This window comes from Chiloscyllium plagiosum, unplaced genomic scaffold (assembly GCF_037043375.1).
Source record: "Chiloscyllium plagiosum isolate Xiang-an unplaced genomic scaffold, Cpla_swu_hap1 HiC_scaffold_1, whole genome shotgun sequence".
Taxonomy (NCBI): domain Eukaryota; kingdom Metazoa; phylum Chordata; class Chondrichthyes; order Orectolobiformes; family Hemiscylliidae; genus Chiloscyllium; species Chiloscyllium plagiosum.
Genome location: NW_028270139.1, coordinates 164582342 through 164595693, shown reverse-complemented (window position 1 = coordinate 164595693; position 13352 = coordinate 164582342). Strand labels below are relative to the sequence as shown.

The following is a 13352-nucleotide window of genomic DNA, read 5'->3' as shown; positions in this document are numbered from 1 at the left end:
AAGACTTTGAGACATTGGTCAGCGATGTCTGGGTCAAAAGGTGCACTGCAAACCCTGATCAATGCATTAGGATGGCTAGAGATTCGGGATCACACAGGCCTGCATCCAGTACCATATGTCGGTCTGTTTATATTGCTGTTTCATTTTAAAACCCTGCTTGATTCCACATACATTGTGTTTGCTATGTACACTGTTGGCACATGGTATAGCTGTGAGACTGACATAACACACTGCCATAAAGCAAGATGCTTGTCCCCAATAGAGTGACCGGTCAGGCAAGTGTCTTGTCCTATAACTGCACAAATTGGTATAGCAAAGCAAGCAAAGGCTAAGCACTGATTGAGTGAGCATGCAGACAGGTGCTAAGGGAACAAGGGCTAACAGAACAAGTGAATAGCCCTGAGATGCAGCTTGGTCCATGAACTGGGTTGCTGTCTACACACGCTAACAGTCCCTGCTGTAGCTTTCCAATGCTGGTGTGCCCTATGTCTATGCTTCCTCAGCAGCCTGCAAGAGTATTGGAAATGCACCATAATGATCATGAGGAATTGGCAAAAGCCAGATAACAATTTTTCTTTAATTAATTTCAAAGGGCCTCTGATTTCATGATGGAATATTAACTCGAAGGGAGTGAACAGAGTAGATTAATTTGGGGCATCTCTAATGGCAAACAACATGAATGGGATACCTTTATCCCAATCATTCAGGTAATCCTGACAGTATGATCTCAACATGGCCTTCAAGGTCTGATGCCACCTATCTATAGCTCCCTGGGATTCGGGATGATACACACCGGATTCAAAGTGCTGTATACCTAATCATTCCCAAGAACAAACTGAATTCCGGGAACAGACACTCCGTCAATCACTCCCACTGTAACTTCCCCAGTCTTGAGTTGGCACTCCAAACTGATCTTATAGGGGAATGCTAAATTTCTGTCCATCTATCCCACAAATTACCACACTCTCGGGTAACAGGTCAGAAAGAGAGCATATTTGCTCAGCCCTTACTATCAGCAACTGGTTAGATCCTGTATCTCTTAAAATTGTAACTTCTTGTCCTTCTCCCCCTGTTCTTTCGGAATAAACTTCACCCATAGAGGCAAATTCTTTGTAGCCTGCTCCTGTCTAGGCTGTGCATTCTCCTGCAGCTCCTCGGCTCTTCTTGGGGTCTCCTTTACTACCTTCACTAATGTCACTGGCTTAGCTTCTTTTACCACATCATTCCCCACAGTGCCTTTCTTTAATGATCGGCACTGTGACTTTATGTGTCCCACTTTACCACAGTGAAAACGCCTGAGGCCTTTCACCTCCTTTCCACCTTCTTGGGCTTTTTTTTTATCCTGTGGTAAATTCTTACCAGTGCTCTCAACTCTTGGTTTCGTAGTGTAGGATCTCGCCTTCTCTCAACTTCTATCCCACACAGGACAAAATTCTGGCCAGAAGCTTGTGTACCAACATGTACTCATCTGCTAATTCTGCTGCCCTTCTCACTTCCTGAATTTTCTGTTCCTCCACATGAATTTTTACCATCTTTGCAAGTGAGTTTTTAAACTCCTCCAGCAGAATAATGGCTCTTAGAGCCTCAAAGGTCCTTTCTACTTTCAAAGCATGCACCCATTGATCAAAATGACTGTTTAATTCTTTTGAACTCAACATAAGTCTGACCTGATTCCTTCTTTGTGTTTCTGAGCCACTGTTTCTATGCTTCTGGTGTTCATTCATAAGCACTTAAAATAGCCTGGGTAACCTCTTCATAATCTCTTGATTCCTCATCTGAAAGTGCGGCAAATACCTCACCTACTCTGCCTACCAGTTTAGTCTGAACTAGCATTTCCCATAAATCCTCGGACCACTCCATCTGCCGAGCCAAATTTTCAAATGAAGTAAAGAAGGCTTCAACATATTTCTCATAAGTATGTGGCAGAGTTTTGACATATTTATATATATCACTAACTCCTCTTTTCATCTCCATCCTGTTAACTTGACTTTGCTGACTAAATCGCAACTTCTCAAGTTCAAATTCTCTCTCCCTTTGTGCTCTCTCTCTTTAAAACTCGGAACCTTCTCTCTCTCTCTCTCTTTTTCCTCTCTCTCTCTGTCTCCCTTTGTTTATCTTCTAACTCCATTTTCCTCAATTGTAATTTAAGTTTTTCTACCTCTACTGTACTTGTCTGATTCTCTGACACAGCTAAGTGTTTGAAGTAATTCCTTTACAATTTCAGCTTTAGTTTTGACCTTGGTTAAACCCAAATCTAACTTATTTGTTAATTCTAAAAGTTTGGCCTTTTTCTTTTCTTCTAAACTTTCTTGACAAATTTGAGAATCATCTTCAAATCCCAGAAATTTTAAAATCCATTTCTGTCACTTTCAATTTAACCAACCACAAGTCACTGAAATTAAACAAACTGTCTCACACCAACGTTTTATTTAAAGATCTAGGACACTAATCTGCAAGTGTTTAAATCAGCCGGGAATTTTCGTATCCCCAAATCTATTCAAATCTGTCTAAACCAGTTCAAATCCTGATGACAAGCCCTCACACTGTTACAACACAGGGTAAACCCTCCTGCTTAATTTAAACTAGCAACACAGAAAAGAATTATCCCGTACAGTAATCCGCGAAAATTCAAGAGGCTAAGTACTATTTAAGGTAAAAATTAACAGCTTTATTTCTTAAAGTATAACAGAGAATAATTAGCTTACAACTATTTACAACTCCTTCCTCTAACCTATCTTTTAATTTCCCCTCTACAATACTGGTCTGATAAAAATCCTGATTAAGATTTACAAAAACAAAACTTCTTATCTCAAAACCAGGCAGCTTTTGGTTCTTTTCTGTATTCCTGTCTTATTTTCTTCTTCTTGAGGATTCTGCTTCACAGGTTACAGATTGATGTAGGTTCCTTTTCGATAGCTATTTTTTGGGCAGTCTTTACATGCTGGTGGCTTGGCAGTTCGCCTCCCAACTGTTCAATTTTCTCTGGTCTTATACCCCCAAAGCATTGGATTATGTCACTGGCTTTTAAGGTTATCAATATACGCAATTCAAACTTGATTGGAGGTTGATATTTCAGGGTATAATTTAAACTGATTGGCTGAATTTGAATTTGTTGCTGTCTCCAGGCAACCAGCTAACCAAGTTGTTTGACCAAATGTTACTTTTTTTTCAGAACACTTGGTGCTGTCAGGTAGTTCTTCTAGCTTTTAACTTCCTTAAAGGTACAGTATACCCACATCTTCATAACATTAACAAGAAATAATCTCCCTTAATTGGCGACTTGCTGCTGCATAGTGAGAAAAATCACCTCGCCGCTTATCAAAAAGATGACTGTGGCAGCAGGGTAGAAAGTGTTCGGGCTCTCTGCCTGTATGTTCCCACTCACTTGGCTAGCCGTATTCTTCTTCATTCTTCATTTTTTGTTTTGTTTCTTTTGTAGGAAAGTTCACCTTTTCTTCTTTTCTCCAGCTCCAGGGTGAAGGAATGCAGTTGTGAGGGCGTCCAGACGTCCTTTCCTTGTGGCCATTGTGGCCGTAGTTTTATCAAAGGCTTCATCGTCAGTGGGTCTGGTCCATTCCTTGTAGCGGTGGTGCAGTGGTTTCTGTTGTGCCATATGTGGTTCTGGTCCATTCCTCGTGCCTATGGTGGCAATGTGGCAGCTCTGGGCTGTCACTGAAGTGGTAATGCTTGAGTGATGGTTTCAATGTTTACACCTTAGTGGTCCAGTCTGACCCTCTTTGTTAAGGCAGCAATGCAGTGGTTTTGGTGTTGGCTTCAGTGGTGGTAGTGTGGTGGGTCCGGTTTGGAAATCCTTGCTTTGGTGACCTCATGGACAGCTTTGATGGCAGTGTCCCATAGCCACTCCATAAACCCAGGAGCCGTGGAGGGAACAAAAGATAAACTTTGCCCGAACTTTGTCTCAATTATTTCTTTTTATAATTTCTGTAATTAAAATGGCGCCAAATTATGGCGACTAATACACATCTCACTGTATTTTTGTAAATACAAGTGACAATTAATTGCTGTTCTATTCTAACATTGAGTTATAGAGCTATACAGCACGGAAACAGACTCTGCGGACCAACTCCTCCATGTCGACTGGTTATCCTAACATAATCTAGTCTCATTTTCCGCTTGGCCCATATCCCTCTAAACCCTTCCTATTCATAGACCCATCCAGGTGCCTTTTAAATGTTGTAATTGTACCAGCCTCCACCACTTCCTCTGACAGCTCATTCCATACATGAAAACGTTGCCCCTCAGGTCGCTTTTAAATCTTTCCCCTCTCACATTAAACCTACGCCCTCTAGTTTTGGACTCCCCTGCCCCGGCAAAATATCTTGTCTATTTACCCTATCCATGCCCTTCATGATTTTATAAACCTCTATAAGGTCACCCCTCAGCCTCCAAAGTTCCAGGGAAAATAGCCCCAGCCTATTCAGCTTCTCCTTGTATCTCAAACCCTCTAAACCTGGCAACATCCTAGTAAATCTTTTCTGAACCCTCTCATGTTTCATAACATCCTTCCTATAGCAGAGAATTGCATGCAATATTCTAATAGTGGCCTAACCAATGACCTGGACAACCATAACATGACCTCCCAACTTCTATACTCAATGCACTGACCAATAAAGTAAAGCATACCAAACACCTTCTTCACTATCCTATCTACCTGGAACTCCACTGTCAAGGAACCATGGACCTGCAATCCAAGATCTCTGATCAGCAACACTCCCCAGGACTTTACCATTAAGTGGATAAGTCCTGCTCTGATTTGCCTTTCCAAAATGCAACATCTCCCATTTATCTAAATTAAACTCCATTTGTCACTCCTTGGTCCATTGGCCCATCTGATCAAGATCCTGTTGTACTCTGAGGTAACCTTCTTCGCTGTTCACTACACCTCCAATTTTGGTGTCATCTGCAAACTTACTAACTATACCTTTCTATGTTCACATCCAAATCATTTATATAAATGATGAAAAGCAGTGGACCCAGCACTGATGACCGATCTTCTATATGAACGCCACTTTCCTGCTCTCTGCTGTAAACTCATTGATTCTCCTACTCCTCAAACATCTGCAGATTTCATGCTTAAATATACTCAGTGACTGAGTTCTGTGTGCCTCAGATCTTTGCGATTGGAAATTCTAAACATTCTCTTCTGTGAAGAAATGTTTCCTCAGTTTTAAATGGCCAAAACCTTATCATGGAAGTATGGCCAAGGAAAAGAGTGTCCAGCAAAAAATACAGAAGATGTTGTAAGGTACTAAAGTGGGGATTTGCATTAGAAACACTGGAACAAAGGCCTTTCAAATCCATCTTACCTTTGTTGCGTTTCTGTTTGCATAGTTCACACAGGCATTGTGACTCTGGTTCAACCACTACAAAAATTTAAAAAAACAATCATCAATGCATACAAATTGTCAACCAAGGACGTAGTCAACAATCCATTATTGAGAAATAATCTTACCTACGCCTGAATCAGTGAGAGAAAAGGAAAGATATACAGACTAGCAAACTTTAGGCTCTGATTCCTGTTGAGTTTGTCCATATTAATCCATATGACAACTGGCCTGAGCAGAAAAACTGAAAACCAGCAGGTGCTCCCTTCCTTAATTCTTATCCAATGATCCATGACCTGTCAAAGAATTAGCAATGCTGCCCCAATGATCAGAGAGCTCACGAATTCAAAATACCCAGGTTTACATTAGAATGGCCATTTTGATATTCAAAGACCATAAAAGTAGAAGGAGTAGCCATTTGGGCCTACGAAGCTGCTTCACCATCTTGTTACTCAGTTACATCATTCTGCACTATCCAAAATTCCTTGGGTTCTTAGAACCATAAAGATTTGTTGATATTTGTCTTGAACAGACTCAACAACCGAGCATTTGGGGTGGCATGGTGGCTCAGTGGTTAGCACTGCTGCCTCACAGCGCCAGCAACCAGAGTTCGATTCCCGCCTCGGGTGACTGTCTGTGTGGAGTTTGCACATTCTCCCTGTGTCTGCATGGGTTTCCTCCGGATGCTCCGGTCTCCTCCCACAATCCAAAGATATGCAGGTTAGGTGAATTGGCCATGCTAAATTGCTCATAGTCAGGGGTAAATATAGTGTAGGAGAATGGGTCTGGGTGGGTTACTCTTCGGAGGGTCGGTGTGGACTTGTTGGGCCGAAGGGCCTGCTTCCATACTGTGGAGAATCTAATCTAATCTAATCCCTGGGGCCTTATAGTAGAGGATTCCAAAGGTACACAACACTTTTTCTCTTCATCTCAGCCCTAAATGGCCAACCGCCTATCCTGAAAATGTGACTAGTTACCTCAGACATCTTGTGCAACCCGAGCAGTGTGGCTTGGACTGTGAGAAGATGGGAATTAAGTGAGAGAGGGAGTTCGAGTAAGGGGCAAGTGAGGAGATACTCCTCTCTTTTTTGACTTTTATCACCAAATAATGAAACAGAGTTTGATTTTACTTCAGTAGAGGTGAAAAACAAGTATACGCCCCTCTTCCACACAAAAATACAACAGTAAAGCTAAACCAATTCTGCTAACAAATAAAAAAGTTAAAGATTGCATTTGTCAAAGCAAGTGGCTTCAAAGGTTTCCACAAAATGTTTTAACCCCAACAATTAGGACCAATTTATAATTCAACACAGGATAACCATGAAATGGATGAAAAGGGAAAAAAGAATATTAATACAAGTGAGTGAGGAACAGAAAGTAAGCTTTCTAAGTATTCTGTTATATGTTTATTGTAGACTATAGCATTTTCCCCATTACTGATGCAAGGCTAACTGATTTGTAATTCACTGAGTTTTCTCTCCCACCTTTGTTAAACAGTGAAGTTATATTTGCCATCCTCTAATTTATACTGCTTAGGGTGGCATAGTACGGCTTAATGGTTAGCACTGCTGCCTCACACTTCCAGGGGCCTAGGACTGATTCCACTTTTGGGTGACTGTATGGAGTTTGCACGTTTTCCCTGTGAGTGCGTGGGTTTCCTCCAGGTGCTCTGGTTTCCTCCCACAGTCCAAAGATGTTCAGGTTAGGTGGATTGGCCATGCTAAGTTGCCCATAACATTAAAGGAATGTGTAGGCTAGGTGAATTAGCCAAGGTAAATGTTAGTTTATGTACATCTGGGGAATGTTATTTGAAGGGTCGGTGAAGAGTCATTGGGCAGAATGGCCCCTTTTCACATTGTAAGGATTCTGTGCTCCCGAGTCTGTAAAATATTGGAAGATGACCAGCAACACCTCCAATATTTCCCTTTCATAATCAGGGAGGCAGAGTAGCAGGCCCTGAGGATCTATAAGTCTTTAGTTTAAATTCAATTAATAGTTCTGGAATTGAAAAATAATCTCAGAATAGTGACCATCATTGATCATTGTAAAAACCTATCTGGTTTGCCAATGTTCTCACCTGATCTGGTTGCTTTGTGACTTCAGTTTCACAGCAATATAGTTGTCTCTTTAGTGCCCTCTGGACTGGCCTGCCAAGTCATTCAGTTGAATGGTAATTAAGGGTGGGCAACATATGTTGGACTTGTTGATAATATTCATTATCCATGAAAGAATAAAGTACAAGAAATTCAATGGGTATTGGAATGTTCTACCTGAGAGGGCTGTGCAAGTTCAATCACTGAGTCAAGTTCAAATCAAACACCGTTAGATATTTGGGTACAAATGATATCAAGCGATATGGAGATAGCCCAGGAAAATGGCATGGAGATGATCAGCCATGATCTAACTGAATGGCAGAGCAAACTCAATGGGGTTGAATGGCTCTATTCCTGCTCTTAAATTCCTAATTGCATTCCAACAAGAGTAGGCACCTTGTGGGAGGCAGAAGGGGAGGGGTTGACTTTTCTAAGTAAAGACAATGAACAGCGATTGCATTTATTAGTTTAGTTACATCCTCAAAGAATTCCAGTGAATTAATTAGGCATGACCTGCATTTCATAAACCACGTTGGCTTGGATTTATTGCCATTACAAGTTAATTGCTTCCTTTTTAATAGACATCAATGTTTTTCCTACTGTACATGTCAAACTAATAGCCCTATTATTGCTTTGACCTCTTTTCAATAGAAGCACTGGAATCTCAAATATTTTCAATTATCTGTTACTAAGTTCTATGAGAAGTGGAAAATTTCAACTATGGGTCAGCTTTTCTCCATATCAATTCACTATTCCTGTGTGCATTCCGTCTGCTCTGCCTCATGAATATTTGAGGATTTTATTCGACCTTTTAGGTGCTGACCTTTGTACTCTTCACAACTCCGCAAATGGTACACCTCACTGAGTGAGATGCTGTGAATTAAATATTGCATTCCAGTCACACTTCTTCAACTCTTCCATTTAATTTATTCAAACTTACTGCGCTTCCAATAACGTGACCTCTAAGGGCTCATGTGTCTCACTGTTCAGGTGGACAACTTATGAATGTCCCTAATGTCTCAAATTCAAATTGATTTTTTTTCTATGTTACTGTTAGCTACTTATTTACAAAATTGCCATCCAGAAAGAAAAGTAGCCCATATGCCATGAGTTGTTCTGCCATTCAGTTGGCCAATCTGTATTCAACTTTATTTACTCGCCTTGCTTCTTTAATCCTTCATATCCTTGTCCAGCTGATGTCTGTCAAGTTTCATTTGATGCTCAGTCTCAACAGTTCTGGGGTAGAGAGTTCCATGTTTTCACTGTCCTCTCTTCGAAAAGGTGCTTCTTGGTTCAATCTAAGCAATTTAGCTCAGATTAAATTTTAAAATTACCTTATTCTGAATTCCCATAATTGGAAGAAACACTTCCTTTCTAACTAGCCCACTAACCTGTAAATTCCAGAGGGGAGTCAAGAGTGTGGTGCTGGGAAAGCACAGCAGGTCAGCAGCATCTGAGGAGCAGGAGAATTGACGTTTCGGGCATAAGCCCTTCATCAGGAAGATGAATCCAGAGGGGAGGTGAGAATGAATTTGCTCGACATCAAGGCTACATTTGACTAAGTCTTATTTCAAGGAGCCCAATTAAAATTAGAGCCAATAGGAATCAGGGATAAACTCTCTGCTATTTGGAGTCATATCTGGCACAAAAGAAGATGGTTGTGGTTATTGGAGATCAGTCATCTCAGCTTAAGGACATTTCTGCAGGAGTTTTGCAGGGCAGTGTCCTAGGCCCAACTATCTTCAGCTGCTAATTCAATGACTGTTTGTCCATTATAAGGTCAGAAGTAGATATAATTGCTGATGATTGTTAAGCATCATTGAAGACTCTTCAGATACTGAAGCAGGCCATGCCCAAATGCAGCAACATCCAGAACTGGGTTGACAAGTGACAAATATTCACACCATGCAAATGTCAATCAAGGATCATCAACGAATGGTATCACCATCATTGAATCTGTTGTCAATATTCTGAGTGTTACCATTGACCAGAAACTCAACTGGACTCACCGCTTAAACACAGCAGCTACAAGAGCAGATCAGAGGCTAGGAATACTGTGGCAAGTAACTTGCCTCCCGAAAGCATACCCACCACCTACAAGGCACAAATCAGGAGTGTGGTGTAATACTCTCTACTTGCCTAGATTAGTACAGCTCCAAAAGATTGACACCGTCCAAGACAAAACAGCCCATTTAATTGGCACCATATGCACAAATGTTGTCTCTGTAGGGGCAGTGTGTGGCATCTGCTCGATACACTGCAGAAAATAATTACGGCTCATTTGAAAGTATCTGTACATGAGTTACACCATCCAGAAGAAAAAGGTCAGCAGATACATGAGAACACCACTACTTGCAAGGTCCCCTCCAAGCCATTCACCATCCTTCTTTGGAAATATATCACTGTTCCTTCAGTGTTATTGGGTCAAAGTCCTGGAACTCTCTCTCTAACAGCATTGTGGATGTACCTGTACCAAATGAACTGCTGTGGTTAAGGCAAAGGGATGGGCAATAAATGCTGGACAAGCCAGTGACACCAACATTCCCTGAATAAAAAAAACTCCTTTAAATGCTCAAACATCTATTACCTCAGCACTTTTTTTATATCTAACTACTAGTAAATCATAAAAATGGATATGAACTTTGCAAAATACTCAACATATACTACAGTCCATTCTTTCAGACCAAAGTTTTGTCAGGAAGCAACATTTTTAAGAGATATATTTAATGACATAGGAAAACATACAAGTTGAAGGAGCCTCTTGATCAATTTCAGGATTAAAATTGGAGAGAATCTAGGTGCCCATAGCTGCCAGTTGTGGAAGGTGATGGATAACAATTACACAAGAAACATTTCATACATTAAAGCAGATTGTGTTAAGTTGCTACTCCTTCTGTTACTGGTACACTGAAAAAAACCCTCTTTTTTTACTCTTACGAGCTATTTTTTAGTATCTCCCAAACTTACAAACATCAGCTGACAAGGGAAGTAGTGCGTGGGAACGCCATCACCTTCAAATACCCTTCCAAGTCAAGCATCGTTTCAACTTGGAAATATAATTGCTGTCCTTTCAAACATCACTGGGTCAAAATCCTGAACTCTGTCAACAAAATTGCAGATATCTTTTTTAAATTCATTCACAGGATAAGAGCATCACTGGCTAGGCCAACATTTAGTACCCATTCCTAATTGCCCAGTGGTTAGTTAAGAGTCAACAATATTGCTGTGGGTCTGGTGTCACATGTAACCCTGACCAAGTAAGGGTGGCAGCTTCCAGAATATTAGTGAACCAAATGGGGTGTTTCACCAATAATTGGCAATGGATTCATGGTCATCATTAGACTCTTAATTCCAGATTTTTATTGAATTCAAATTCCACCATCTGCAGCAATAGGATTTGAACCCAGGTCCCCAGATCATTACCTGGGTCCCTGGATTAACAGTCTAGTGATAATACCACTAGGCCATCACCTCCCCCCAGACAACAGGATAAAATTACAACAGGATATTGATTGATTAGGTAAATGAACAAAGCTATAGCAGGTATATTTTAATACAAGCAAGTATAAGGTTATCTGTTTCTAACCGAGAAAGGATAGATCAGTGTATTTTTAAGAAAGCACAAAATTATATACAGTGAGTGTTCAATGAGATTTGGATAGCTCTTTAAAATGCCATGAACAGGTGGAGAAAATAGTCAAAAAGGCTAATGGAATGCTGGCTTTCATATCTAAAGAGCTGCAGCATAGCAATGCAGATGTTATGCTGCAGTTGTACAAAACCCTAGGTGGACCCAACTTAGAGTACTGTGAGCAGACCTCAGCATCACACCTTAGGAAGGGTGGCTTTGGGGCGAATTCAGCGCAGGTTGCAAAGATGATACCTGGACTTCAGGGGTTAAGTTTTGAGGAGAAATTACACTAATTAGGCTTTTATTCTCTAGAATTCTAGAAGGTTAAGGGGTGATCTATTTGATGTACTTAGAATATTAACAGGGAAAGACAAGGTAGATAAAGATAAACTATTTCCACAGACAGAACACTCTGGAAGCAGGGGACACAGTCTCAGGGCCAGGCTATGCTGGAAAGTACTTCTACACAAAAAGAGACATGGAGGTTTGGAACTCTCTTCCTCAAACAATAGTCAATGTTAATTCAATTGTCACATTTAAATCTGAGGGAAATAAATTATTATTAAGCAAGAGTATCAAAGGATATGAGCCCAAGGCAAGCATATGGAATTAGACCACAGATTGGCCATGATTTTATGGAATGACGGAATAGGCTTGAATGGTCTACTCCTGTTTCTATGTTCTGAAAACACCAATGATATCAGAGGGAATTGGATGCTATCTCTCTGTAGGATACATAGCTCCTGTTTAAAGTGCATTCTAAAAACATTTTCATTCAGCATGGTTTGTAAATTAGGGAAGTTTCCCAAACAGTCTTGTCCCATTTTCATTTTAGTGTAGTTACAGTGCATCTTCAGTCCTTTTAAAAAAACTGTCACATCACTCACCGCCTCCCCAATAACACAGCCTTTGTTCTCTGCCACTCATCACTTTCTTCCCTCATTCTTCCCTCTCGTGGCCTTCCACCCTGACCTTCATGTTTTTAGCATCTATGAACCCTCCTGTTTGACCGATCTTACTTGTTGCCTTTCCCGTTTTAACTTCCCTCTGACAACTAGCATACCTCTTCCCTCAACTTGTCTGGAGTTTGGAAGAGCAACGGATGATTTGACTGAAGTTTAAAAGATCCTGAATAGTCTTGACAAGATAGACATAGAAAGAATGTTTGCTTTTGTAGGTCAGTGAAGAATTAGGGGCACTGTTGAAAAAATAAGGGCCACCTTTTCAGGAGGGGAGTTTTTTTTTCCCTTAGAGGGCTGTGCGACTTTGGAACTCCACTTCAGATGGTGGGGAGGCAGATACATTGAATATTTTTAAGGCGGAGGTAGATAGTTTCTTGTTAGACAGGGGGATTAAAGGTTATCGAGGGTTGAGTGTGCAAGGCCTGGAGTATTGTTGAGAGTGTGGTGTTGGAAAAGCACAGTAAGTCAGGTGGCATCCGAGGAGCAGAAGAACTGACGTTTCTCGCATAAGATTCCTCATGAAGGGCTTATGCCCGAAACATCAATTCTCCTGCTCCTCAGATGCCACCTCACCTGCTGTGCTTTTCCAGCACCACGCTCTTGACTCTGATCTCCAGCATCTGCAGTCTTGACTTTCTCCTGGAGTACTGCGTACAGTTCTGGGCACATTATAGGAAGGTTGCAAATGCACTGGAGAGAGTTTAGAAGAGGTTTATAAGACTGGTTCCTGGGATGAGATACTTCAATTGTGAGATAAGATGGAAAATTTGAAACTGTTTTTGTCCAAGTGAGAGGCGAAGAGGAGATTTGGTGGAAACTTTTAAAATCATGAGGATTGTGGAAAGATTGGATTGGGAGAACACTCATAAATGCATTGAGAACCTAAGGGCACAGCTGTAGTGTTTTGCAAAAAAAGCAAATGAGATTTGTGAAAAGACTTTTCTTGTAGTGAGTATTAGGATCTGGAATGCACTGTCTGGAATTATGGTGGAGAAAGATTCAATCGCGGCATTCAAGAGGACACTGATTATTTAAACAGCAAAGATCTGCAGGGTTACAGGGAAAAGGCAGGAGATTGGCATTGTTAAAATGCAGACAGCTAGCCATGGTAGGCCAAATCACCTTCTTCTGCACCTTAACAGTTTTGCAATTCTGTGATTCATTTATGACTGGTTGTAGCAGTATTGCAGAACTTTGGCCATATTTGTGGTTTAGCATGCTTATACTCTTATGTTTTACCTTCACCAGGATGGCAGCTTTTTTTTTTACAAAGAACAGATTCTACCTTGTATGCTCTCTTGCTGTTCTTCGTACACCAGTA

The 13352-nt window shown here is 40.8% G+C and overlaps 1 protein-coding gene across 2 annotated transcripts in view; it reads right to left on the bottom strand.

Annotated features, from left to right (window-relative positions):
• The window catches only part of LOC122549660 (sideroflexin-5-like), a 312948-nt gene that overhangs the window by 163937 nt on the left and 135659 nt on the right, over positions 1–13352 (bottom strand). The window contains exon 8 of one of the 2 annotated variants that reach the window (XM_087991972.1): positions 5328–5384. The exons of the other annotated variant lie outside the window; for it this stretch is intronic. Coding sequence (XP_087848098.1) covers positions 5328–5384 — 57 coding nt within the window. The remainder of the gene's footprint in view (positions 1–5327; positions 5385–13352) is intronic. 2 annotated transcript variants of the gene reach the window in all.